This window comes from Callionymus lyra, chromosome 10 (assembly GCF_982586985.1).
Source record: "Callionymus lyra chromosome 10, fCalLyr1.hap1.1, whole genome shotgun sequence".
NCBI lineage: Eukaryota > Metazoa > Chordata > Actinopteri > Syngnathiformes > Callionymidae > Callionymus > Callionymus lyra.
In genome coordinates, this window is record NC_141827.1 from 7,569,277 (window position 1) to 7,596,681 (window position 27,405).

General features: G+C 40.9%; 2 protein-coding genes and 2 non-coding genes across 4 annotated transcripts; all 4 read left to right on the forward strand.

Moving 5' to 3' along the window:
• Positions 1 to 344: 344 nt before the first annotated feature.
• Positions 345 to 3,976, forward strand: pck1 (phosphoenolpyruvate carboxykinase 1 (soluble)). The gene is made up of 9 exons (XM_087800188.1): positions 345 to 595; positions 1,244 to 1,428; positions 1,503 to 1,706; positions 1,785 to 1,972; positions 2,041 to 2,203; positions 2,398 to 2,622; positions 2,705 to 2,836; positions 2,908 to 3,003; positions 3,210 to 3,976. Exons 1-9 carry the CDS (start codon positions 372 to 374, stop codon positions 3,665 to 3,667), a joined length of 1,875 nt encoding a protein of 624 aa, XP_087656314.1. The 5' UTR covers positions 345 to 371; the 3' UTR covers positions 3,668 to 3,976.
• An 11,332-nt stretch (positions 3,977 to 15,308) lies between these two features.
• Positions 15,309 to 23,898, forward strand: ahcy (adenosylhomocysteinase). The gene is made up of 11 exons (XM_087800136.1): positions 15,309 to 15,455; positions 18,576 to 18,766; positions 19,744 to 19,819; positions 20,189 to 20,341; positions 20,728 to 20,840; positions 21,120 to 21,327; positions 21,395 to 21,482; positions 22,023 to 22,140; positions 22,431 to 22,553; positions 22,625 to 22,696; positions 23,401 to 23,898. Exons 1-11 carry the CDS (start codon positions 15,428 to 15,430, stop codon positions 23,530 to 23,532), a joined length of 1,302 nt encoding a protein of 433 aa, XP_087656262.1. The 5' UTR covers positions 15,309 to 15,427; the 3' UTR covers positions 23,533 to 23,898.
• LOC148070112 (small nucleolar RNA SNORA17) lies at positions 19,927 to 20,059 on the forward strand. Its single transcript, XR_015712956.1, has one exon. It is a non-coding gene; the product is annotated as a small nucleolar RNA SNORA17 (small nucleolar RNA).
• On the forward strand, positions 22,225 to 22,357 carry LOC148070113 (small nucleolar RNA SNORA17). Its single transcript, XR_015712957.1, has one exon. It is a non-coding gene; the product is annotated as a small nucleolar RNA SNORA17 (small nucleolar RNA).
• Positions 23,899 to 27,405: the final 3,507 nt, after the last annotated feature.

The window sequence follows — 27,405 nt, forward strand, 5'->3', positions numbered from 1 at the left end:
ATATTTTATTGTTATTTTTAGGGTCATATTTGAACTTATGTTGGCTATTTTTATTGATTTTATCTCTTAATTCAAAAATATTTAAAACAAATATCTAAAATCAAATTTGAATGTTAATATCATGAATTTATATTGATTATTGTTGTACAATATTTATATTTTCTAATGTTTCTTCCTTGTCATATTTTCTTATTTTAACTTTATAATCAGGTTTCTTTAACTTGTTTGTTTTTTTTAACTTGTATAAAATATCATATCTTATATCTTTTAATGAAATTGGTTGAAATAATTGTAAAAAAGTTCTGATCAGCGCTAGTTTGTTTACTCGTCCTTCTCCTCCTCAGACTTCTTCTTCCTCTCCAGCCACCGTCATGCCTCCTCAGCTGCAGTCTCAGGACCAGAGCGGCCCGCGGGTCGTCCAGGGCGACCTGGGCTCCCTCAGCACGGCCGTCCGAGAGTTCGTGGAGGCCAACGTGACCCTGTGCCAGCCCGACGCCCTGCACCTGTGCGACGGCTCGGACGAGGAGAACCGATCCGTCCTGACCCAGCTGGAGGAGCAGGGGATGATCAAGAAGCTCCACAAATACGAGAACTGGTGAGCTCGCTAGCGGCAGATTCCACACATACACAAACATCGCACCACACCTGCTGTTCCTGCGGTTGCGTGTCAAAGGTCGTACCGAAGAGTCAGGTCCATCCGGTCTGTTGAGACCGTCATCGTCTCGTCATCGGGTTGTTGTGACGCGGAACATGTTTTAGTGGAACATTTCTCCTTTTTAGAATTGACATTTTTACTTTAAACATCTCAGTAACGATGACCTGAACAGCTCCTACAATGCTTTGCCGCCCAGCCAACTAATCGCATAGCAACAGATGAAGAATCTAAATACAATTAAAATCAGCAGTGATTAGAAAGGCATCATGGGAGTTCACTGTTTTGTTACCCCCATAAGTAAGGTAGGTTCGGTAATCTGTGCCTTCCACTAATTTATGTGGATGTCTTAAAGTTGATCTGCTGTTCAAATAAAGCACCAATAAGTAAAAGTGTTTTCAATGATCCAACAATGACAAATAGTTTTTACCATTACCATTACTCACTGCAGCTCACAATGTAATTGAACATGTACTACTACAATGTACTAATAACGAGTTAAACAACAAGGCAGTGGAAGGTGAACAACCCTAGCAAGGGGCTACTGCATATCAATGTGCAAACAAAATCTGAAAACTTTTCTTCTTGCAGTTGGTTGGCCAGGACCGACCCGCGGGACGTGGCCCGGGTGGAGAGCAAGACCGTGATCGTCACCACAGAAGAGAGGGACACAGTGCCGACTCCACTAGATGGTGGCGTGAGCCAGCTGGGACGCTGGATGTCCCCGGAGGAGTACGACAAAGCCGTGAATCTGCGCTTCCCCGGCTGCATGAAAGGTGCAAACCAGCAACGGCAGAACTATTCTGGTCAGCTTTCAAGGGGGGACTAATAAACTATGTTCTGCACTCAGGTCGCACCATGTACGTGATCCCCTTCAGCATGGGTCCAGTGGGCTCACCGCTGTCTAAGATCGGGGTGGAGCTGACTGACTCGCCCTATGTGGTGGCCAGTATGAGGGTGATGACCCGCATGGGGAAGGAAGTCTTGGCTGCACTGGGGAACGGTGAATTTGTCAAGTGTCTGCACTCAGTGGGATGTCCTCTGCCCTTGAGAAGTATGTCACCTTGTTTTTTTCTCCCAGTGGTGAAGTACTTAAGGTGTGTGTTAAAGCTGATAGATTGTTTTCTTTCAGCGCCTCTGGTGAATAACTGGCCCTGCAACCCTGAGCAGACATTGATCGCACATATTCCAGACCGCCGACAGATTGTGTCTTTCGGGAGTGGTTATGGAGGAAATTCCCTTTTGGGGAAGAAGTGCTTTGCCCTGCGTATCGCTTCCCGCATTGCCAAAGAGGAAGGCTGGCTGGCTGAGCACATGCTGGTGAGATTTGCTACCTGCTCAGAGATCGGTCTCTAATCTGGTGCTGATGGAAAAATTGTCCTACACAGATTCTCGGCCTCACAAACCCTGCGGGGGAGAAGAAGTATATGGCCGCGGCTTTCCCCAGCGCCTGTGGAAAGACGAACCTGGCCATGCTGTGTCCGACTTTGCCTGGATGGAAAGTGGAATGTGTCGGAGATGACATCGCCTGGATGAAGTTTGATGATCAAGGTGAGTTACCCATCCAAATACTTCTTCTTATCAAGAGAAAGAATCCAAGAATAACGTCAGACCCTCCGCCTCGCTCTTCACAAATTCTCGATTTCATAAATGTCAGAAGTTAAATTTAGAGGTCAAGCTCTCAACTGTATTGAGGTCAGGTGATTTCATTGCTCATTTCCAGCACTCATCTAAGTTCTCTTCAGGTCGCCTTCGTGCCATCAACCCTGAAAATGGCTTTTTTGGAGTCGCCCCAGGCACTTCGGCCAAAACAAACCCTAACGCCATGGCAACCATCATCAAGAACACCGTCTTCACCAACGTTGCAGAGACCAGTGACGGTGGCGTGTACTGGGAGGGCATGGATGAGCATCTGCCGGAGGGTGTTACCATCACCTCCTGGAAGAACCAACCCTGGAACGCCAAAGAAGGTAGGACTGCAACACAAACAGAAGAACCCCCTTATTTTCTGCTGAGGTTTATTTTGTCTCTGACACTTGTTTGTGTTTTCAGGTGAACCCTGCGCTCACCCCAACTCTCGTTTCTGTACGCCTGCCGACCAGTGTCCCATCATTGACCCCCTCTGGGAGTCCCCCGAAGGTGTCCCCATCGAGGCAATCATCTTTGGAGGTCGCAGGCCTGAAGGTAAGTTGGTTGGAGTGACTGCAAGAGAACCAAGTTCATGTAACCTAAGGTCTGTCCTGCCTGTTGTCCAGGTGTCCCTTTGGTGTACGAGGCCTTCAGCTGGCAACACGGCGTGTTTGTTGGCGCCGCCATGAGGTCGGAGGCCACGGCCGCAGCTGAGTACAGAGGTCAGTCTCCAGAAGTCGGTCTTGCTAACAAACTTCCAGGTTGACGTACCTCATTTTAAAGACTCATAGACTTTTGAGACTTTAGGTCAGAAAGTGATTGTCTGTTAGTCAATAGGGGTTCCTGAACTATCTAGAGAACTAGAGACTTGTAACTGGTAATTAACCAATGACCAAAACTTGAATTGCTTCCATTTCTATATTTCCAGGCAAGGTCATCATGCACGACCCCTTCGCCATGCGTCCGTTCTTCGGCTATAACTTTGGCCAGTACCTGTCCCACTGGCTCAGCATGGCCAAGCATCCCGGTGCCAAACTTCCAAAGATCTTCCACGTCAACTGGTTCCGCAAGAGCCCAACCTCCGGCTTCCTGTGGCCTGGATTTGGCGACAACATCCGTGTCCTGGACTGGATGTTCAGGCGGTTGACCGGTGAGGCCGAAGCCAAGTCTTCACCTGTGGGCCTCCTGCCCTGCAAAGATTCACTGAATCTGGACGGGCTGAAGGAACATGTGGATCTGGATGAGCTGTTTTCACTGGATCAGGACTTCTGGCGGAAGGAGGTCAAAGAGGTGGACAGCTACTTCCGCTCGCAGGTGAACAAGGACATGCCGGTGGAAGTGTCTCAGCAGCTGGATCTCTTGTCGATCAGGGTGGAGAAGATGTGAGGAGTCCTTCGGTCTTCACTCATAGACCTTCTGTAATTCCACGTCGGTAATTTCTCAGATTGAGGTCAAACCTCATCCACTTCTTCTCACTTTGATCTTTGGAGGAAATAATAATGATATCTACCATAAGTGGAACATCAGAGCGCCCCCTGTCCCCTCACCCTGTCACTGCAGCGCCGACGGACTATTTAAGCTCTAAGTTATTCATAATGAGGCATCACATGTCAGTGATGGAAATGTGTTTTATTGTTTGTTTTTGTATGTTTGTAATCTGTCAGGAACGAAAGAAATAAAGTTATTTTCACTTACTTTGGACTTTCTTTTATTTAATACAAGAGACAACAGCTGTGGTGACACATCACATAAAATCTTCACCCAGGGAATAAAATAAAATAAATAAGAAACATTTTCGAATGAAGCCGTTAGCACAGCAACAATATCTATAAAATATATATATATATATATATATATTGTTATTTCTGACTATATATTCCTTTAATACAACCCAGCTTGCATACTGTTCAACTGTCTCACAAATCCCTGGTGTGAACGTTGGTGGTCACACCGATCATCCAGACTTAGACTTAGACTTAGACTGACCACATGAGGGTCCAGACATGTTTTCTTTGTACATCTGAACAAACATCAGACAAATAAGGAATCAAGTGTGTAGCTGGTGTGATACTGATCGTAGAAAAACTTTTAAAGAGCCCAACAAACCGAACTTCACACTTCACACCAGGTGCACTGGTTTGAGTGTTGTTTTGATTGTTTAAGCGCTTTGTGATCCTGGTCTCGAAAAGCGCTATATAAATAAATATTACTTACTTACTTACTTACTTACTTACATTAAGATAGTGCACGTACTTGGCCAGTGCACAAATCTTTGACACTGAGTACTGTCTAGAATCAAACTCTGTCACTACACACTTACAGGAAAATACTCGACAGCTTCTTCTTCTACTACTTTTTAACACTGATTACAACCAGTCGTTGAAACACTATCGTCGACACTTGACAGCACTTTTAACCAATTGAAACAAGTTATTAAGTTGTGTTTCATTTTGTAGTGACTGTTGTCGTGTAGTTTTGTGGTAAAATGAGTGTTTTCTCGAGACATTTATGTCAGTATCTGCTCCAAAGACGCGTCGCTAGTGACGTAGCTTCCGTTTAGCTTCATCTACGTCACTAAGATGGCGGTCGTTGAGGGTAGAAAGTGTAAATCGATCCACACTCTATTTTATGTCCGTTTGCACTACATTTTCGCACACTGCTCAACGGGATGCACTTGTGCACTCGAAAAATTAAGTGATAGTGAAGAAGTGCCCCATTTGGGACACACCCTATCTGGTTGATTTGTTTTAAAGGCTTCTCAACGTGTTTTCTTCGACAACAATTCAAATCTTTATCAAAGCTCTTCGAGGAATAAATCCTCAAGATGACCATGAAACTTAGTGAATCTTCTACGAGACATTTTCTACCAGGTCGCCCCAAAAATTAGAAATAGTTTTTCTAATTTCACGCCCGAGCCGTTAATAAATGTGCCTTTAAACTGGTGAAGCTTTTGTCTACATAGTTATTCATTGAGATGTGATTTTTATACACTTTACCTTTATTTTGTTGTGTCGTTCTTTAACCTCTTACGCGGCAGTCTGTAAAAATGAATGCGAGCAAAAAAAAAAGGTTGTAAAACAAGTGTGTGTTTGTGAAACAATTTTATGTTTGGAAACAAGGGACAAAAAATATTGTATCCATTATATCAGATTTGTGTGAATCAAAATAGTGTGTTGCAACAAATCAGGCAACAACCTATGCATGTGTGCGTTCTTGTGTGTGTCCATGTGTGTGTTGTACCGCAGCTGTTGTGTAACACCTGTACACTGACAGTTAATCATCTCTGACTTGTGTTTTTGTGTCGCTCAACACAAACAAGACCTTGTGTCAACTTCTTGAATCCATCTTTAACGTTGAACTGGTTATGGATTGAAGAACATCATGACCGTGGTCCTCCGTCCAGCAGATCCATGATCCATCTATTTTTTGGGGTCACCCGAGATGTTCCCTTATCAGATGAGAGTCTCTCCAAGTCTGGCCCCGGGGCCTCCACCAATCTGGATTCGTTCTGTAGCACCTGCAACCGGGAGCGTCGGTCCTCCTGAGAGATGCTGCGAAGACTGTTTTTGTTTTTCACTCCAACAACCGAGTTGTTCTTTTCCGTAACGTTCAATGATTGACTCTTCGTTATCTCCTAATTATTATCTCCAGCAGTGACTTGTTAACTTCCTCTTTATGTAACAGTTGTTGTTACTTTCAGACCTTCTTCTTTTATCACCTCCGCCAAGGAGCTCGTGTTTCTGTCCGTTCAAAATGACTGTTTACGCTCATCATGATCAACCGATCAACGCATCACGTTGAAGGACCCATCGTTCGCCTCCGTGTTCAAGGTCGTCAGAAGCGATGACCGGTTTCACTTCAAATGATCCGCTCGTCCGTCACGATGACACACCATGATGAGCCCGGTGACGCAGGCGAGCGAGTGGATCTGGCCGACAGTCAAACCTTGACCCGCCTCGTTCGCACCCTCAGATAACGGCCGTCAACACGGCTGATAAGTTCGGGGAACGTCAGCGAGCCCGTATCAGGAACCAGAAGACTCCAGATGTTCCGGTCCGGAAGCACCGGGTGGCTACGTCCGAAATGTTTCCAATCGAGACATTTAAAAAACACAAGCGCCCAGAAAACATTTAAATCCTCAACTTAATAATCGTCCGAATGAAGATGACGTCAGAATCGGGTTTTCGGCCGAGGTCAGAGGTCATCAGTACGATGACATCATCAGTAGTGAGGTCAGCCACCTTTGGCAGACTCCGGCTGTGGCTAGACAGCAGTGACCGGGAGGTTTCCCAGGTGACGTGTGGATTTGGAAACATCAAGTTCTGGTTTCAAAACCGGTGGGATCAGTCCAGCTGACCAGAGGACGTCAGTGACGGAAGAGGTTTGTGTTACAATTATGAACACATGGAGGCCGCAAATTAAAATTGAAATACATTAAAAAATAGAAAAACAAACAAGCATTAGAAAATAAAATGTGGAAGTTTGAAGAACAAAACATTAACAAGAACACAAAGAGTGTGTAGAAGAGTGTGCATAAGAGGGTGTGGAAGAGTGTGTAGAAAAGTGTGTGGAAGAGTGTGTAGAAGAGTGTGTAGAAGAGTGTGTAGAAAAGTGTGTGGAAGAGTGTGTAGAAGAGTGTGTGGAAGAGTGTGTAGAAAAGTGTGTGGAAGAGTGTGTAGAAGAGTGTGTGGAAGAGTGTGTAGAAGAGTGTTTAGAAAAGTGTGTGGAAGAGTGTGTAGAAGAGTGTGTGGAAGAGTGTGTAGAAGAGTGTGTGGAAGAGTGTGTGGAAGAGTGTGTGGAAGAGTGTGTAGAAGAGTGTGTAGAAAAGTGTGTGGAAGAGTGTGTAGAAGAGTGGGTGGAAGAGTGTGTAGAAGAGTGTGTAGAAAAGTGTGTAGAAGAGTGTGTGGAAGAGTGTGTAGAAGAGTGTGTAGAAAAGTGTGTAGAAGAGTGTGTAGAAGAGTGTGTAGAAAAGTGTGTGGAAGAGTGTGTAAAAGAGTGTGTAGAAAAGTGTGTAGAAGAGTGTGTAGAAGAGTGTGTGGAAGAGTGTGTAGAAGAGTGTGTAGAAGAGTGTGTGGAAGAGTGTGTAGAAAAGTGTGTAGAAGAATGTGTAGAAGAGTGTGTGGAAGAGTGTGTAGAAGAGTGTGTGGAAGAGTGTGTAGAAAAGTGTGTGGAAGAGTATGTGGAAAAGTGTGTGGAAGAGTGTGTAAAAGAGTGTGTAGAAAAGTGTGTAGAAGAGTGTGTAGAAGAGTGTGTGGAAGAGTGTGTAGAAAAGTGTGTGGAAGAGTGTGTAAAAGAGTGTGAAGAAAAGTGTGTGGAAGAGTGTATAGAAAAGTGTGCGGAAGAGTGTGTGGAAGAGTGTGTAAAAGAGTGTGAAGAAAAGTGTGTGGAAGAGTGTATAGAAAAGTGTGCGGAAGAGTGTATAGAAAAGTGTGTGGAAGAGTGTGTAAAAGAGTGTGAAGAAAAGTGTGTGGAAGAGTGTGTAAAAGAGTGTGAAGAAAAGTGTGTGGAAGAGTGTATAGAAAAGTGTGCGGAAGAGTGTATAGAAAAGTGTGTGGAAGAGTAAATAGAAAAGTGTGTAGAAGAGTGTGAAGAAAAGTGTGTGGAAGAGTGTATAGAAAAGTGTGCGGAAGAGTGTATAGAAAAGTGTGTGGAAGAGTAAATAGAAAAGTGTGTAGAAGAGTGTGTAGAAGAATGGTATCAAGCGTGGAAGCAAGACGTTCTGGCAACCTCTAGGAGTTTGAGCCCACTGGTCTGGAAAACACACACTTTTATTTCTTAGTGTAAAGAGTTTAACTGTATTTTTATTCATGTTAAAGATTTAATTTCATGTTTAATTTTGCACAACTCTACCAAAGCAAATTGTTAATTGGTGGAACCCTTTGCTGATAGTGACAAAGAAGGAATTCTAATTCTGACTCTGACTCTGACTCTGACTCTGACTCTGACTCTGACTCTGACTCTGACTCTGACTCTGACTCTGACTCTGACTCTGATGCCTAATCCTGTACGTAAAACTTCTTCTAACCATTCCAGGCGTGAATCGAAAGCACCACAAAGACAACTCACTTCCAAACCCTGTAATTCTTTGAAAAACAAAACAAAAAAAGAAATATATGATTAACAAGAAACAACATTATTAATATTCAACCAAAGATACAAAACATATCAAAAGTGAAAACAGTAAAAAGTTCAACGAAAAGGTTCATCATTAAAAAATGAAAAACATATGTTAACTCATTCAAATGTTGGTTGAGGTAACCAGGTAGAAAAAGATTAACCAGGTCACTGGACCGACAGAACCGAGTCATCCGGTCACTGGTCGGTCCTGCTGCGGTTGTTACGTCACACTGGCTGGCGAGAACTGGACCGACGATCAAACATTCTGGTTCATTCATCAGAGTTATCGATCGTGATGTCCGGAGAACACCTGTGACGTCACCCGAACGTTTCACAACAGAATCTCAAATTATTCTTTTGAAGGAGAAACGCAGTTGGTCACGTGACAACCAGCGTCTTTTGAGTTACTAGTTTGATTGGTTTCGTTAGTGTCTAACGTCAGGGTGGAAAATATTTAAAGTCATGTTTAAGTCCAAAAGTTTCTCAAGTGTAGTCTGGCGCCACCAGGTGGAGATTTGACCACATGACTCCTTCAGTTAAATGAAGCCTGAAGAGTTCAACAGTGCCCTCTAGTGGCAGTTCTTCGTTAGCACATTGTGGGAAACATTTCTATGTTGCTCTGTTTGTAATCCAGAAGATGGCGCTAGAATGCTGCCCTGTACAGTGCGGGCAGGATACCTTATGAGAGTGAAGTGAAGAGTATAAAAATTAAAGGATGTCGTTATTGTACTTAATCAGTTTCTGTATCTGAATTTAAGTAAATTATTAGTATTCTGCTACAAAAACACATGATGGTTATGGTCTGTACTTTAATTTTGCTACTGGGTGTTGTATTTGACAAAGACATGTCCAACACTGCACACAACTGACCAGAAACTGTTTCCTTCAACTGAGGAAAATCTCTAAACTTAGGAAAATGTTGTCACAAGATGATCTGGATCTTGTAATCCATGTGTTTGTGTCTTCACGTCTGGACTATTGTAACAGTTTGTTTTCATGTCTTAACAAGAAGGATCTGTCTCGCCTGCAGTTGATACAAAACTCTGTAGCAAGAATTCTGACCCGCTCAAGTAGGAGAACTCACATTTCCTCGATCCTTAAAACTCTTCACTGGCTTCCAGTTTCTTTCAGGATCAACTTTAAAATTCTGGTTCTTACTTTCAGATCTATTCATGGTCAGACCTTCCATCAGTGATCTGATCCAGTCTTACACCCCAGCTCGGGCTCTGAGGTCTGTGGATCAGAATCTACTGATGGTTCCTGAACACGGTTCAGGACCAGAGGAGAGAAATCCTTCCAGACTGTTGCTCCTAAGCTTTGGAACGATCTCTGTGTTTGATGATCTACTGACTCCTTCAAGAAACATGTGAAGACATTTTTATTCATGCAGGCTTTTCCTTGATTTTCAGGAACTCCTGTGTTTGCTTCGGTGTTATCCTGACCTTTTAAGTATATATTTTATTGAGTTTTGTTTTGATTGTTAAAGCGCTTTGTGACCCTGGTCTGGAAAAGCGCTCTATAAATATAAATTACTTACTTACTTACACATGTTTATTCTGAAAGGCTTATCTCCTGAAAACACAAACCATAAACAGGTGATTAAAGGTCAATATTGTGTAGATTTAAGTGAGTCTTAAATAGATGTGTGACTCTATTGTATCATTAGTGTCAGTTTGTACAAAACTATCTTTTCATTGAAATATTTACATAAAAAAATGATCTTAACTCCGCCCACTGAAAACACTTCTGGAGATTAAATCCTGTCCATCCCAACCACACGTACTGAGGTTCGTCACCCCGCATAATCAATCCCGGAAGTCTCCACCTCCGAAGAACTCGTTGTATAAACAAAGCGGGCGTGATTACAGCTGGACGAAGGATGAGTGAAGACATTATTACGTCATAATGGACTCCGCTCTGGTAACAAACATCCTGTAAAAAAAAAAGTACATTTACAGACAGATGGCGTTTTACTCACGTGTTACTTTCACGTGTTTTTCTTTTTAAACTACGGAGCCCCAGGGGTGACATGGATGATTCTTTTATTTTTTTTTATCACACTCTAATCTTGGGGAATTCACGTCTTATTTGACACTAGTTCGCGATGGTTAAGCTATAAAGGACCAGTCATATTATCAGTAGTGATGGCCAAGTAGTTCTATTAAGTGACTTCGTTTTTACCGAAATAAATGAGTCTTTTTTGGAATCACGTGATGTGTTCATAATTGTAGTTCTTCAGTTAAGCCACTAGATGGAGTCAATGAAATTCATCTTTGTTCAGGAGACGGAGGCAGTTCTTCAAGTCATTCTGGTTTCTTAGTCTTATCACTTGGTCATCAGCAATTAACTAAATGGCTAAACTACAGAACGAAACTCGAAGATCCTTGAGTTCTTTTTTTCCACATTTATTCCTCAAGAACTCCTCAAATCTGTTTTTGTTTGTTTCTTTTTGTGTTAAGATTTAGATTTTCACTTGAAAAGACTTTACATTATTTAGGCAAGATTGATTTCAACTCTATATTCCATTGTAGTTTTAACATGTTGTTGAAGTCTGTCCTGACTGTAAACATCCTTCTTCTGGCACCATTTGTTGCTGTGAATGCAAATTCAAAAGCTGGAATGTCAGTGTAATGGTAAGAAGTTATAGGAGGAAATGTGGACTCGCTGTTTTGCGGGATGAATCACCTGCTGGCTTGTTCCAATTTCCAAGAAGTGCAGATTATCTTCCCCTGCTAAGACACTGCTTGGCTGCTGCCTCCTTTACATGTGAAGCTCCCAAAAGAGGGACGGGGAAATAGATCAGCAAAGAACAACACAACATTTTTTATGCCATTTTTTATGCAACAATTTACAATAATTTAACATGTCAAGAGGTTCACGTTTGTGTAAACAATTATTCATTTCACATATTATTTAAAGTTTAAAAAAAAGTAAAAAACATTTAATGACAGAATGTTAAAAAACTAAAGGAAACTAAATAATAGTCTGACATTTATGGTGATTTTGAATATTCAACGTGTAATAAACTTAAAAGCTTCACTTTTTAAATGACAGGACAAGAATACAAAATAAAACGTTTTACACTGAATCCGTCACAGAGAACAGATATGTTTGTCACTTGTGGTCTTTTTCAAAACACAGGCATAAAACACAGTTACGATATTTTACGGGGAGAGTAATGAAGCTTTCTAAGTTGTTGAAATGAAAATGAAGTTTTCGAGAGTACATAAATAAACTGCGTGAAAATATGGATTGCGTTAAAGTGATATTTCACCCAAATTTCAAAATTCACCTATTTTCTACTCACCCTCATGTCGGGGTTATTGGGATTATTGTCAGAGTTATCTGTTTTTTTTAGAGTTATAAACAAAAAATGTTTGTACATTTTATTGTAGGGACTGGAGCTCAGTTGTTTTGGCGTTAGCTGGAGTAGAGTTAGACAAACAGAGCGCCTCGTAGACAAGTCAGTCTTGAACGCTACAATATGTTACAGCTGCTCTGATCGCACTGCCTTCCCACCCGTGTCTGCAATGTCATTTTCCACCTGAAATTATTCTCCTTTCCTTCGTCAATCAAGACACAGAACAAAAACTTTGATGCTTAAAGTGGATTGATTTCTACAGTAGAATCATAGACATATAATTTAAACATATTTTCAAGAAGCAGTATTTGTGTGAAAAACCAAAAACATAGAATTGTTTTTTTCCAATAGCCAATACATACAGCAATTTTTTATAAAAAATAAAAAGATAAATCAAAATAAAATAAGAAGGACATAAAGAGAAAGAACAAGATGACACAATCTAAGACTAAAGATAAAGACAAAGAACATAGATCAAAGAAAAACAACAAAGACAAAGATACAAAGACTAACATAGAACAGAACACCCAGATACTCTCACTCCACTCCTGCCCCCGAACTCAGAATTGTACAATTTAATAGCCCGAGGGATGAATGAGTCCCTGAGTCTATTTGTTTTGCACCTGGGTAGGAGCATTCGTGCACTCAGTCTGCTTCTCTGCTCACTGATGACAGTGTTCAGAGGATGACCATCATCATCCATGATGGACAGTAGTTTGTCCAGTGATCTCCTCTCAGCAACTGTCACCAGTGAGTCCAGCTTCATTCCAACCACAGAGCCAGCCCTCCTGATCAACCTGTCCAACCTGTTCCTCCTCCTCTTGGACACATTTCCCCCCCATTTAAGATTCTTTGAAAAGGCTGTATATTTTAATTTCGTTTGTAAAAGAGTCTCTCATCGTCTGCTGGAAGTCTTTCCTGAAGACTTTCCTGAAGTGGGCTAGATTTACGCTCATGGCCTCTTTAGCTTCCACTAAAAAAGCTTTAAAAAATAAGGAAGTTAATTTTTTTCCAGAACAATTTCTCATGTCGAGGCTTCAGTACGAGATGGACATTGTGTCTTTTTGGAGGAAGATGAAGACGAAGACAACTGAGCTCCAGTCGCTACATTAAAATGAACAAACAATTGTGTCTATGACTCTAAAGAGGAACAGATTACTCTGAAAATAATTCCAACTCTTAGTCGACATGAAGGTAATTATGTGGAACTGTGTGGATTAAAAGCATCAATAAATTAAAAATATATATACGTCTGTTCTGGGCTGTCGTCCAACGAAACTTCTTCTGTTTCAACAACACTCTTTAATGTCGTTCAGATCTAATGAAACATGTGGATCCCCTCGGTAAAGCCAGGTCTTAACATGTTTAGCAGGAGGTTGAACTTCAAGTCGTCCTGAGGCCCGAGTGCCTCTGGTGCCACTCGTGCTCCACAAACTTGAGTCTTTGTCACGGCTCCGTTCCTGATATTTGTTCAGCATCTAAAGCTGCAAGACTGTTTACACATCGTGTTGTTTCCCTTCATTGAGCCGATCGTCAAAATCAACTCTTTAATCTTCCTCCCCACAAGCTGCTGAGCAAAGACGTTAACAAACAGACGAGAACAAACCTGAGCAGCAGGATACAGTCGACACCTTCACCTGCACAACTCTGCATCCTTTTAACTTCAATCCAGTCAAATCTGGTTTGAAAGAGTGAGTAAGTTCGGCCCAAAGTGAGGGCTAACTTAGGTTTTTTGAGTTTACTAAGCAGGGTTTGCATAACTCTGAGTATGTTGCCATAGCAACATAGAGTAAGAACAAACCTAGCAGGTTTATTCAATCTCCACGATGAACACAGATACTCTGTCGAGAACGATCAAAACACAAATAGATGTTATTTCATTAGGTTTACGAGCTCCCGTTTTGAAAAACACAAAAGTTTTGGTTCGACACATATAAAAGCATTCGTGTGGATGTAAACGAAAATCGACACGTAAAGGTTTGTGTCTTTGTGTGATCGGGTCCTCGCGTCAGCTCAACCTGATCCCCTGTGCTGGAGGGTTCGTGTTATAAAACACAACAGGTTCACACAAGTCGATATCCATCCGTTTTCATCAAACCATTCGTCACGTTTGTCGAATCACCCTCAAAATTCAGTTGAATCAAACCATTGTTAGGGACCTGATCACACACACACACACACACACACCCCCACACACACACACACACACACACACACACACACACACACACACACACACACACACACAGTGTGTCGGTTGGATTAAATGCTGCAATTATCATGCCAAAGAAAACATCAGGTAAGCAGAGAAGCCTTAAGACAAATGTCCTTCATTGTCGGCTCACATCGGTGTTTACCATGTGACATCAATCAATAGATTGTTTAAGATCTGACGCCCGGGGAGGTTTATTGAGCACATGTTTGGATCTCAGGAGACAGCTGTGGAATTAATTATTAAAAATGTAATGAAAACTTTGCAGACACATAAGAATAAAATTAAAATATGAAAAGTGAGAATCATCTTGATCAGGGGAGCAGGACCGGTCTGTGAGGTATTGAACAGAAACAAAATAAAACATTTATATATATATATATATGTATATATGTGTGTGCGCAATGATTATTTCTTTCTACAAAGGGTTTTATTTAGAAAAAAGATCATAATATCAGAACCTAAATTAGCCTGTGATACTGTTTCAGTCAAGTTTACTAAAAAATGAACTAAAAAAAAATAAAATAAAATGTAATCTAGTGTCAATGGGTGAAACATAAACTCTCTCTCTCTTTCTCTCTTTATTTCTCTTTATTTCTTGTTCTTATTTTATTTTGATTATTTTTTATTTAATTTCTGTATTTGCTGTGGATAATTTTGAAAAAAATCCCGAAGGAGACCTTCTGAGGGATCAATAAAGTTCTACCTACCTACCTACCTCTATAATTATGTTTTTATCTGGTCTTATGTCAACATTAAACAAGTCCACAGTTGGGAAAAAAAGGCTGATGAACCTTAATCCTAACACAATACATTTCTTCCCAGATGGCTAAGACAAATGAAATGTGAATTTTGAAAAGCAAAAATTTGGAATAAATTAGAGGAAACACGCCATATAGGTTAAAGAGGAAAGGCAAGTAATCACTGTTAAATAACATTTAAAAACTGTAATATATTTTTAAATCGTTGGTGAGTTTTTGCCAGTAGTTAATTTCCTTGTCCGGCTGTTCTTATTTCCCTTATATAATTTTTTATACGGTGACAAAAGGAGTCAAGAGAGAAAGGGTGTTGTTTTTCTCCTAATGTCTGCTTTTTATGTTTGATTTTTATTATTATTATTATTATTTATTTATTTTGCGTTTGTAGCAGGTGGAGTGTCCAGGTGATCGAGTTCTGGACCAAACTTGATCTCCAACATTCGACGTCAATCAACGGGCGCAACAGGCCGTTATTCGTCGTCCAGCCAATCACGTTCGTTCGTCGCGGGGCGGGAGCATCTCTGAGCAAATAGACATGCGGGGCTGGGGGCCGTGGCCACGCCCCCCGCGTGTAACCGGCGCTGGCCTATCGGGGCATAAAAAGCGCGCCGTCATGTGTTCTGTCTTCCTCTCCGCCTCTCCTCGTCCCTCCAGCAGCAGCCTCAGCTCCCTCTCGGCCGACAACCACACACTTGAAAATGACCGACAAACTCCCCTACAAAGTTGGTGAGTATTCCTGCGTAAAATTGTTTTTTTCCCATCTGACCGACGTGTAGCAAGTTAGCTTAGCAGTGCTAGCTAGCATGCTAGTGTTTGGTAACAACAGCTATTTTTTATCAATTTGGATCAGAGTGTAAAATGAGATGCGATTTCCACTCTTTGCAAAAATACTTCTTGTTTATTTGTAGAACTATTTACGCTTTTTTTTTTTTTTTTTTTTTAGCCTTTTCTTTTAACCATGTGCGACTAATATCAGACTTTTTTTTTCAATTAAAAAAACTTGTCGTTTAATACTTACGCACAAGACTATTAACAATAAGTTTAAAAAAAAATGCAATAAGTGTTTCTATATGCAGCTCTCGCATAGACATGCATGCTCTGTGAGACACATGGGGAGTTGAAGTTCAACAACAGAACGATACGCCATGTTTGGAAGCCGCGGTTTTCGTTGACTACAACTCCCATGATGCACGGCGCTCCCGCTGGTTTGCTGAATGTGACTGACAGGAGCAGTCTGCAAACTGCTTACTAACTAGTGATGCACGCACATGCGCTTTTCCTGAAACTTGAGCGTGTTCAATGACAGGTCTGCTGAAAATGATCGCATCAAACCTCAGTTTCTCACTGAAACATGCAGGAGAATAAATGGAGTGATGCTTAAATATGTATTTATAGTTTAAAGTCATTCGACAAAACTAAAGCTTGCTTCTTCTTATGTGTCTGAAGTTACTCAATGTCCAGTCAACTGATAACTGTGGGGAGCAAAGTCCACGTTTATCTAGTCCCCCGTAATCCTGTGCCAATAGCTTATCCCTGTGAATGTTTGTTGGATCTCGACAACAAGTAACATTATTCTGCCTGCTTGACGAGTTTTACTTTGTAAGTTAGTCAAGGGATGTAAAACCAACACAAAACTTACACTAGGCTTGTTGAAGCCAATTGGAGGGTTTTTCTAAAAATGAAAAAACTTTTGTACTTTGTTGTGCTTTTTTTGTTTATCTCAGAAGTGATAGTGGATCATAAATTGGTCAATAGTGTACTTTATTTCTCTGCCAATTGCTGGTTGAGCTTCAGTTTGATAATGACGTCTGCTTAACATTTAAATGAGTAATTTGTATTTATAGAGCGCTTTTCCAGACCAGGGTCACAAAGCGCTTAAACAATCAAAACAATTCTGCTTAACATTTAAATATTGTATTCTATTTTTATTTTTTTTGAGAGTATTTTATCTGAAACTTTTAAAGTATCAACTGTAGTTGTGCCTTACAGACTTTGTTTGAATGAATTCTGGTTTGTATTGACTTTTAGAATTTATATTGATGTGTGTATTTGTAACTTGGCATTTCCAAATTCTGTATTTGCATAACGGATTAATGTTAGTCTGAATACTGGCTTAAATAATTAGTATTGTTTGTTGGTTATAAAGACAGATATTGACACGAGTTCAGTATTAATTTGAAGGTCCAGTGACTGCGCTGATTGAAATGATATGTAAATGAATGAGCCAGACTATTTAACAATCCTTAGTACTTTACTACAAACCGTAGTAGTTATGGCTTTGTGCTTCTTCTGTTATCTTGTTTTGACCCTGTCATGATAAAGGGGGTTAAAGGAGTCTGTTAGTTAAACATTTTCCCAAAGACGCAGCATAGTTTCAGTATAGATGAAGGTCGTCCTTCATTCATCTGAGAAGATAAGCCTTCAGTTGTGCCCTTTCTTCTTCTACATAACTCAACTTATGAAACCCATTAACTGTAATTTTGTTGCATCGCCACAAATCCAACATCAACCAAATATCTATGAACCCTCTACAACTGGGTATATCTATAGGGCCAATCTGTCTCATCCCAGGAGGTGAACTGGGTGAATTGTTTAGTTTAGATTGTACTTCGACCTCTGAACCTGAGCAACATGGCTCCTGCAGTGTGAAGTTTAGTCTGGATCAGAGCGGCTTTTTCAGGCCATGTTTGTTGCACTTGCTCCTTTCCCAGTCTCGTACTTCTGGGAAGAGTTTTGTCGCAGCATGGAATGCTGGTTTACCGGTCGGTATGCAAAATTTGTTGAAGGGAAACTAATGTCAAAACCCAACTCTCGACTCATGATTTAAACCAGGGGTCTCCAAACCGGTCCTCAAAGGGCTGGGGTGGTGCAGGTTTTTGTTCCAACCAATAAAGAGCCCCCCCCCCCCTTAACCCAATCAGGAGTCTTCAGAGTGTAATCAGTTGATTGACAGTCTGGTGTTGCTTGTTAAAGATGAAACCTCATTGGTTAAACTGTACATGCTTGATCGGTTGGAACAAAAACCTGCACCACCCTGGCCCTTTGAGGACCGGTTTGGAGACCCCTGATTTAAATGTTGAAGTCTTCCTCTCCAAGATGCAGTAAGTCCCTCATGACTATGTTTTGAACTTATTTACTATAGAGTTTGTCTGAAATCCAGGCGAACAAGAGGTTATGAGAGTCCATTGACATAATAATGGCTTCACTTCTCCTCCAGCTAGCTGTAATCACGCCCTGCTTTGTTTATACAAAAAGTCTCTTGGAGATGGAGATCTGACATTGATAAAGTGTGGTGAAAAACCACCTCGCTTGACCAATCACAGAATCTGCCTGGTTACAGATAAGAGACTGTATAACTCCCTCTGGAGATCTCCTTTGGGAAATTTGATAAACAAGATTTAATCTCTAGCAAAATTACGTTTTTTCAACTATTTCAATGAAAAGTTTTGCACAAACGGACACATATTGAAGAGAACAATAGAGGTCCAACAACGCTTTAACACACACTTGTCTTTTTTAAAATAATGAATCGCCAGTCTTTATGTAGATTTACAAAAATGTACTTAAAATTGTAATGCCCTGGCGTCCGGCCAGCTAGCGAGAGACTAGACTGATTTACTTCCAAACAAGTGTTCTTTGTGAGGCTGGAACTTACGCCGGGCATCTGTTAATGTCAGTTTCAAGACGTCCAAGCAGTTGCTGTTTCATGGTCTCTGCTCACAAATGGGATCATTGTGATGAGCAGTGAGTCTGTCTGGCAGCAGCTGTATAAACTTTAATATTGGAGCATCGAACCATCTTCTTACCGGAGCCAACAACTTTATTAAAACCTCTTCTCCTCTCCAGCCGACATCAGCCTGGCTGACTGGGGACGCAAGTCCATCGACATCGCCGAGAATGAGATGCCCGGTCTGATGAAGATGAGGGAGCTGTACGGCAAGACCAAGCCCCTGAAGGGTGCCCGCATCGCCGGCTGCCTGCACATGACCCTGCAGACCGCCGTGCTCATCGAGACCCTCATTGAACTGGGAGCTGAGGTACGTTTTTACCCCGCGGGTCTCTTTGTGGGTTTCTCTCTGCAGCCCTGCAGATGTTATCGTGGTTGTAGGAAATGAAATATTGACAAGAAACACAAGCGGCTAATGTGATTTCACATGTTGCTGGGCTGTTTTGTCCAAGACCAGATCCAGCTGAAACCACATGAAGAATACTACTAACCGCGTAGACCGGCGGTGGGCCGTTATATTTAACTCAATAATCTCAACAGCAATATATAAAGGGAAGCGAAAAAGTATGATGTCGAAAATGGAAAATATTTTAAAATGATCTTGTATAAAAGCGCTTTTCTAAATGTCTTTTCAGAGGCTTATATACTCACAGAAATTACAAAAATCCTTTTAGTTGTTAAAACACTTGTAATTACTAATAATTAATACAACGTACAATTTTTAGTTTCTACTTTATCTTTGACCTCATGGGGAACGCATACATCCAGATGAAGTACATCAGACCTTGGCTTAGTGCATGTTGCAGAGGATGATTAGTTTTTTATATTAATGTTTTATTAATATGCCTAATCGAAGGGATTGGCACTTGTAAAGTTAAGGACCACCCAAGTCCTTCGCTCACTTTTGTAGTGAAGCAAATATCAGAACGATGCTCTACATTTTTATTTTTCTGCGCTAATGAATAAAAATAAGTACAACAAAAGTATTGTACTCTGTGAAGTGTTTGAAAAAAAAAAAAAACAGGGGAAGAAAATTAAAGTGTCCCTGATTCAAAGTCTCTGGTCAAGGTCGTTGCTTAATCAGAAGATTACTGAGCTGTCGCTCGGCAACAAAGACTCAATAAGAGTTTAAGGGGAGATATAAAGTGAGAGGTACACATGGTCGTGATAAGCTCATTCAATTTCCAGGATTGTCTTCTTGTCCTCTGGACTTCTGAAGATCAACTCATGTGCCTTAAGAGACAAACTCTGGTGTGAGTTCTGAGTTTCTCCCTCGTCTGTCTCCAGGTCCAGTGGTCCAGCTGCAACATCTTCTCCACACAAGATCATGCTGCCTCTGCCATCGCCAAAGCTGGAATCCCTGGTGAGCTCCTGGCGGTCGACTTTTCTCCATTGTGTTTTTAAAGAACTGGTTTGGTCCATAAATATTTTCTAGTATAAATATTCTTAGTTGTCATGTGGATGAAGGTGAATGCTCCTCGAGGCGTTGCAGCTCAACCGTCAGTGTTGCAGTTGTGTCATGAGGCAGCAGAGAGAGAACGCTGGTCGTCGGCACTGAACCTCCTGGACAACCGGAGGCTTTTAGTGTCAAAGACCAGATACATGTTCACGTTTCTCTTCAAACATGTTTGCAGTAGACTTATTTAATGTTTTTGTTAATGACCTCCGTAAAAGTGGAAAAAATGCTGGATTTGATGGTCTGGTAGCAGTAACTGAGTCCTGTTCTCTCAAGTGTACGCATGGAAGGGCGAGACCGACGAGGAGTACATGTGGTGCATCGATCAGACCCTGTACTTCAAGGACGGCCAGCCCCTCAACATGATCCTCGACGACGGAGGAGACCTCACCAACCTGGTGCACCAGAAGTACCCCAAGCTGCTCGCAGGTAGGAGGCCCGCGAGGACCTCACGCTGTGGACGTGATGGACAGAACTAGACTCTTGTAGTCAACAGATCAATGGGACTCATCTCAGTGTCAACTTGATTGTGTAGTTTACATTGGAGACTAAAGTTCTCTAGTATAGATTAAATCATTGAGCGAAGGTTTGTTGCACGTTCATGTTTTACGCTGGTATAGTAACACTGCCATCTAGTGGTCGGTGACGTCACTTCACAGTGGAGTTGACGTGTTGATTTTCAGCAAACGTGTGCAAGTCCACTGTAGTCATGAACAAACGCATGATTTAAATAGTTTAAGTGCTACACAGTGCATGACTGACATTCACTGTGACGTATGCGAGTGAATCTTCTGACCGTCTGAAATGTGCTGCAGGAATCAAGGGACTCTCGGAGGAGACAACGACCGGCGTCCACAACCTTTACAAGATGATGAAGAGTGGCGAGCTCAAGGTTCCTGCCATCAACGTCAACGACTCCGTCACAAAGGTACTAATCCTGTGCATCTGAACACGTGTCACCAATGATGATGTCAAGTAGGAAAACTACAATTAAACCAAACCATGACCTAAATAAAGTAGAGCATGTTTTTTCTCTTTAAGTTTCTTTGTAAGCGTATGTTTAAAGTAAATGCTCCTCGAAGCGTTGCAGTGGTCATGAGATCATTCATACCTTAGTAAAGGGACAAAGTCTGCATTAAAGTGGTTTAGACCAAGAGCAGGACAGTGTTGTCCTCACCAAAGTGACGAGCGTCTCCTCGTCCCTCAGAGCAAGTTCGACAACCTCTACGGCTGCAGGGAGTCCCTGATCGACGGCATCAAGCGCGCCACAGACGTCATGATCGCCGGCAAGGTCGCGGTGGTGGCCGGGTACGGTGACGTCGGCAAAGGTTGCGTCCAGGCCCTGAGGGGCTTCGGCGCCCGCGTCATCGTCACGGAGATCGACCCCATCAACGCTCTGCAGGCCGCCATGGAGGGTAAGCGTGCACGGGAGATCATCGTGACCGTCCTGTCTGAGTCTTTATTGACTGACTGACTCCTCAGGTTACGAGGTCACCACCATGGATGAAGCCTGCAAGGAGGGAAACATCTTCGTCACCACGACCGGCTGTGAGGACATCATCATGGGACAGTGAGTTCTGCAGACTTCCTGAATCCGCCTCACCTGACATTCATAAGATCTTCCAAATCCTCACCAGGCTCCTGACTAGAGCTTTGCACCTTTTGTCAAACACCTTCAGTAATACTAGGACAGTTTTAAGTGCTTTGGAATAAGTTCAAGTTTGTTCAATACAACCTGGAATTTCTTTTCGAGGTGGTCTTTGCTTTTGAGTAAATTAAAGGCTTTTAACTGCCTTATAGTCCAAAAAATACAGTAAATTAATAAAAATAAGCACCCATTGAAGTTGGTCCACAAGAAAAAAAATATCTTTGCCTGATTACTACTAGAAGAGCTTACATTTAATAGGATTTAGGAGGTTTTGTAATGAGACAGAACACCCCCAGGGGTTGTATAGAGCAACAACTTAACTCGTTACACAATGGTTGGAAGCTTTGCTTACACATGTTGAAGACGAACAATTTCATGGAACAGAGAAGGCTAATCTGAGCACTTTTTAAATGTTTGGAGTTATGGGATGGAAACTGAAAATATTCTTTTATTCCTCGTCAGTCACTTTGAGTGCATGAAGGACGACTCCATCGTCTGCAACATCGGACACTTCGACTGCGAGATCGACATGGCCTGGCTGATCAAGAACGCTGCGGAGAAGATCAACATCAAACCTCAGGTGTGAACACGGCGACGCTTCCGCTCAACCTGTGGCGAGAATGATATGATTTGAGTATATAGTTTCTTAGTTGTCATGAGGATGAATGCTCCTCGAGGTGTTGCAGCTCAACCGTCAGTGTTGCAGTTGTGTCATGAGGCAGCAGAGAGAGAACGCTAGCCGTTGGCACTGAACCTCCTGGACAACCGGAGGCTTTTAGTGTCAAAGACCAGATGCATGTTCACAATAATCTAGAAAAACTTTAATTTAAACATCGATCATGTGTAAAAACTCTGGTTGGCGCCCCTCAGGTCGACCGCTTCCGCATGAAGAGCGGCCGCCACATCATCGTCCTGGCCGAGGGAAGACTGGTGAACCTGGGCTGTGCCATGGGACACCCGTCCTTCGTCATGAGCAACTCCTTCACTAACCAGGTACCAGCAGATCCTCTTCTCGATGGACCAGCGTTTCTGTTGCGACGAGGTTTAACTGTTCTGTCCCTCAGGTGCTCGCTCAGATCGAGCTGTGGACCAACACGGCCAAGTATCCGCTCGGAGTTTACTTCTTGCCCAAGAAGGTGAGCAGACGGAGTGTTTTCATGAGACAGACTAGTCGATATATTTTAAGTATTTTTATACTGAAGTACATCTGTGACAATCTGAATATTGTTTGGTTGAATTTGAAATGTTAACTTTTTAATACAATTTATTATATTTTATTGTTCAATAATTATATATATGTATGTATGTATATATTATAAAAAAAACTCTATATCGCACGCATACAAACAACATATTTTGAAAAATGAAATTAAAAGGCGAATAGTTATAAAATATTGACTTTAGAATTGATTTATTTTTAATTGTTGGAATGAGAATATCAAAATTTACAAATAAAATGATGAATACATTTTTAAAATGTACAAAATAATGTATTCGTACAAGGTAAATTCTACCTTTTCAATATAGAAACTGACATAATTAAAAGAAATAATCTGATAATCTATTCAATAAAGGATTCAACGTGTAAATTGTTGAATTCCATTTTCTGACTTGTATTCTTGACCGTGACATTGAATGGAATCTAGATGCTGTTTAGCTGCAGCTCAGTTTGCTGGAACCTGAATGCATCGCGTAACATTAAGTATCTACTGTTGACTCTCGGCTTGTTTTTGCTTTTTGTAATTTTGAACTCAGTCTTTGGTCAAAAAATAAAATGGTTGAAATGTAATTTAGTACCTGAACATGTGACATCACGGCTGACGCTCTCGTGTCTCCTCAGCTGGACGAACAGGTGGCCGCGGCTCACTTGGACAAACTGGGGGTGAAACTGACCAAGCTGTCGACCAAGCAGGCCAAGTACCTGGGTCTGCCCACAGAGGGTCCCTTCAAGCCCGACCACTACCGCTACTGAAGCGGCTTCCGCAGGAGTGGCGGCAGGATTGCGTTACGACGGTTCAGTGCGCGACGCCGATCCACCGCTTCACCAACGTTCGCCTTCAATCGACGTTCCCGAGCCTCTCCGAGAGACTTCCTCTTGTCATTCCCTCAATCAGCCCAGATCATGAAACCAAAGACCTGCGAGCTGACCCACTTCTTAAGGTCAGAGGTCATCGTGGAGAGCCAGCGACGTGTCTGATTGGAAAAGTCTTGATTTTTAATTTAATTTGCCCCCCCTACCCACGGCCCACAAAAGACACTGCCCTCTACTGGTCAGTGGTGACGGTTACAGTCCAGAGTTGAAGCTTAAGTGTGAAAATAAACATGTTGACTCTGAAAATGTTGTCAGTTTAATTTTGTTTTCTCTGTACTACAAAGTGGTGTGTTATCAACACTCTGGGGAAACCATACGGTATATTTTGAGTAATAGAATAGAAAATGTTTATTCATCCCCAGAGGGGAAACACTTTTACAACAGCACAGTTGGAAAAAAAAATAAAGTGCAAGGAAAAAAGAAATAATAAAAGAGATAATAAAAAAAAAAAGTATTGTCTCAAGCTCAGCTGTCGACTGTATCCTCTCATCCTCAGTCATTGCAGGATTTAATTTTCCTTTAGCTGTGAAGGATGTAATGACAGCTCCAGAAGTTTGTAACACAAAAGAACATGAAACATTAAAGTTATTTTATACAATGAAATTTAAACCATGGAAGGGAAAGTATTTTTCAAAATCTATACACTAGCGTGAAGAATATAGTGATATTTAAGTGTGTAGATGTTTTCTAACCAATGCATGCAACGCTAGATGCAGATGTTTGTAGCGCTGCAAGTTGTACTTAGTGGTATAAAAGCACACCTTGAGGGAGAAAAGGTCACGTGACCATCCAGGTGTGGCACTAATACTTCACCAATCCAACGGTTGTCTTCGACTCGGCACCTTCACACCGACCTTCACTCCGCTGAGATTCTGGCGCCGAGTCGAGCAGCAGCTGAGATCTGATAAAGTCCCGGAGCTTGTTGGCTCGCCTTCGTGGACCAGAACCAGATGTCTGAGCTGAAGATCGGCTGCTAATGCTTGTGATCACATTGAGACTTCTGTTGAGTCTCGTTCGTTGTTGCTCTCTGTGGACCAGTTTGTTCCAAGACCATGAAGCAGCCGAGTGTCCTCGTCCAAGGACGTCGTTTCATTTGAGTAGATTAAGACTTTTTAAACAGTTTTTTAACCTCGAAATGTCTTCCATTTTTACACAACAATGCCTTCTTGGCTGCTGTGGAAAAGTACTTTCTCATGTGTGTCTTAACTCCTGTCTGGAAAAGCGCTCTACAAATATAAATGACTTGCATTTATTTATGTCACTTATGACCCTGGTCTCGAAAAGCGCTATATAAATAAATATTACTTACTTACTTATAAAGAACCTCCTTGTGATGTTAACACAATCTGGCTTTGCAATTTCCTTTTGGAATCGTTTAAAGGAAAATTTTCATTTAATATTTAATTATCTTTGTGTAATTAAAGACAACAATGATGGACTCGTGTGAAGAACTACCGTATGCTGTTACTACGCCGTTTTGTTTATTTCAAAATTCCCTCTAATGTTTTACATAAATATATTAATTTAATATTTAACCTTGATATCTGGTCGTTATCTGGTTCTTAACTAACTTAACTAACTTCTGCAACAACCTGTTTATTTTTTGGTCAAAGTAGTTCAGCAATAAAATATTGCACAAAAGACAGTATTTTCTGTTTAATTGAAATAGTTGAAAAATCAAATAAAACCCTTTATTTATTTATTATTTTTGCGATACCAAGAAACACTATCGTTATTTATTTAACTTGTATTGTTTATTTATAAGAACCCTAGTCAAATACAAACAGCCAAAAGTGAATTAATAAATTTGTGATTATACTTAATTGAAGTCTCATTTAGGTGTCAAGTAAAAACACGGAATTAAACATATTTAAATAACAAATGAGACATTCATTTTCTCTAAAAAAGTACGTTTCTTGAGAATTATGACTCAGCCTCGCCGACAGAGGGAGGTAGAGGCCCGACAACCGCAGCAACATGAGTGACGTCACACAATTCCCATTCAAGGCCGTGCAGAGACTCGGTTGTCGTGCGTGCGCGTGCGTGAGTGTAGTAGAGATATATTTTATTATGTGAAACACTGCGTCACGCATCGTGAAATTAAAATGCCAAACACAACGAAGCGACGAAGAAAAATGTCTTTAATATCATAGAATTAAACATATGAAAGTATGTCATTTTGAGCGTCCAATATTATTTTATGTTTTTTTATCTCCTTATTTATGTTTTAATTTTAGTTCTGGCGAACCAGACACAGTTCTTAAATAATAGAAAGATGACAGAACCAGCAATAAATAATACAAAAGTCTGTCGCACGATTAATGTTTACGTCACAGGATTACAGTCAGTGCGGGAAAAAACAAGGTCAGAATTTTCTCTTTAAATTCAGGGAATAAAGGAAGTGATTTTCTCGCTGTGAGAAAAGATCACACGCGAAACTACCTTAAAAACAGATTTTTTTTATTCCATTCATATGCATTTATCAAGTGATATTTAAGGGAAATGTCCCACTTTGAAGTTGAGAATCGAGAAATTAAAGTAAATTTTTCCTCCACTGGCGCTAAAACTCTTAATGAATATCGCAGGAATTTGGGATTTTTTTGTTGTGGCGTCAGAACCGAAAATAAAAATGTAATAATAAGAATGAAATAAAAATATATTCATGAAATACAATAAATACTCTACTGTGCAAAAGTTTTAGGCAAGTGTGTAAAAATGCTGTGAACTAAATGCTTTCAAAAATATTAAAAGTTTATTTTCATCAATTAACAAAATGCAGAAGAGAAACGTCCATCAAATCAATATTTGGTGTCACCAGACCTCTGCCTTCAAACCAGCATCGACTCTTCTAGGTTCAGGTCCGGACAGTAGATGGTGTTCCTGGTCCCGCTGGTTCCTGCCGGTCCTGAGCTGAATCATCTTCAGCTGGACGTGTCTTTCATCTGCTGCTCTAAGTTTCCTCGATCACTGCGTCCACGATCCTCAACGTCGTTTATTCCTGCTTCTTCAAAAGAGCTTGAACATCTTGAAACATCTGCCTTGAGATCTTTGTCTGAGAGAAACAGTAGAAGAACCTCGTGTCGTGTTGCTCAGTCATGGCGTGTGACATGAAACCGTCTCTAAACATCTGTATCTTCTTCACTTCATGACTGTGTTTCAACTTCTTGTGACCTTGATGATCATTAGAACCTGTTTGCTAGAATTGTTGATCAAACACCTCGATATAATCCTACAAAACCCCCCTTTGTGTAAATGTACCTTTAAGAACTGATGCTGGTTTGAAGGCAAAGGGCAGAAACAACAAATATTGATTTAGATTCTCTTTTGTTCGCTCACTTTGCATTTTGTAAATTGATAAAAATAAACAATTATAATATTTTTGAAAGCATTCTTAGTTTACAGCAGTTTTTCACACCTGCCAAATAAATTTGTACAGTACTGCATATATATATATAGACAGTAGATGTCCGGATATATATATATATATATATATATATATATATATATATATATATACAGTACTGTATATATACCAGAGACATTACTATCAAATGACATATATATATATATATATATATATACATATATATATAAATAAGTAATACATTTAAAATAAATAAATAATATTATTACATTTTACATCATTATTATTATCTACAGTATGTCTCAAAACAATATACAACAACAACACATTTTGTTCACAGAAATGTAGTTTTATTGAGTGTCTCTTTTTTATTCTTGTACTTATTGAAC

Bases quoted from the DNA above. Each gene is read 5' to 3' on its own strand.
- pck1 (XM_087800188.1), top strand. From the start codon at position 372: ATGCCTCCTCAGCTGCAGTCTCAGGACCAGAGCGGCCCGCGGGTCGTC. The intron at 1,707-1,784 runs GTATGTCACCTT...GTTTTCTTTCAG, and splicing joins ATGTCCTCTGCCCTTGAGAA to CGCCTCTGGTGAATAACTGG. The intron at 1,973-2,040 runs GTGAGATTTGCT...TGTCCTACACAG, and splicing joins GGCTGGCTGAGCACATGCTG to ATTCTCGGCCTCACAAACCC.
- ahcy (XM_087800136.1), top strand. From the start codon at position 15,428: ATGACCGACAAACTCCCCTACAAAGTTG. The intron at 20,342-20,727 runs GTAGGAGGCCCG...AATGTGCTGCAG, and splicing joins GTACCCCAAGCTGCTCGCAG to GAATCAAGGGACTCTCGGAG. The intron at 21,483-22,022 runs GTGAGTTCTGCA...ATTCCTCGTCAG, and splicing joins GAGGACATCATCATGGGACA to TCACTTTGAGTGCATGAAGG.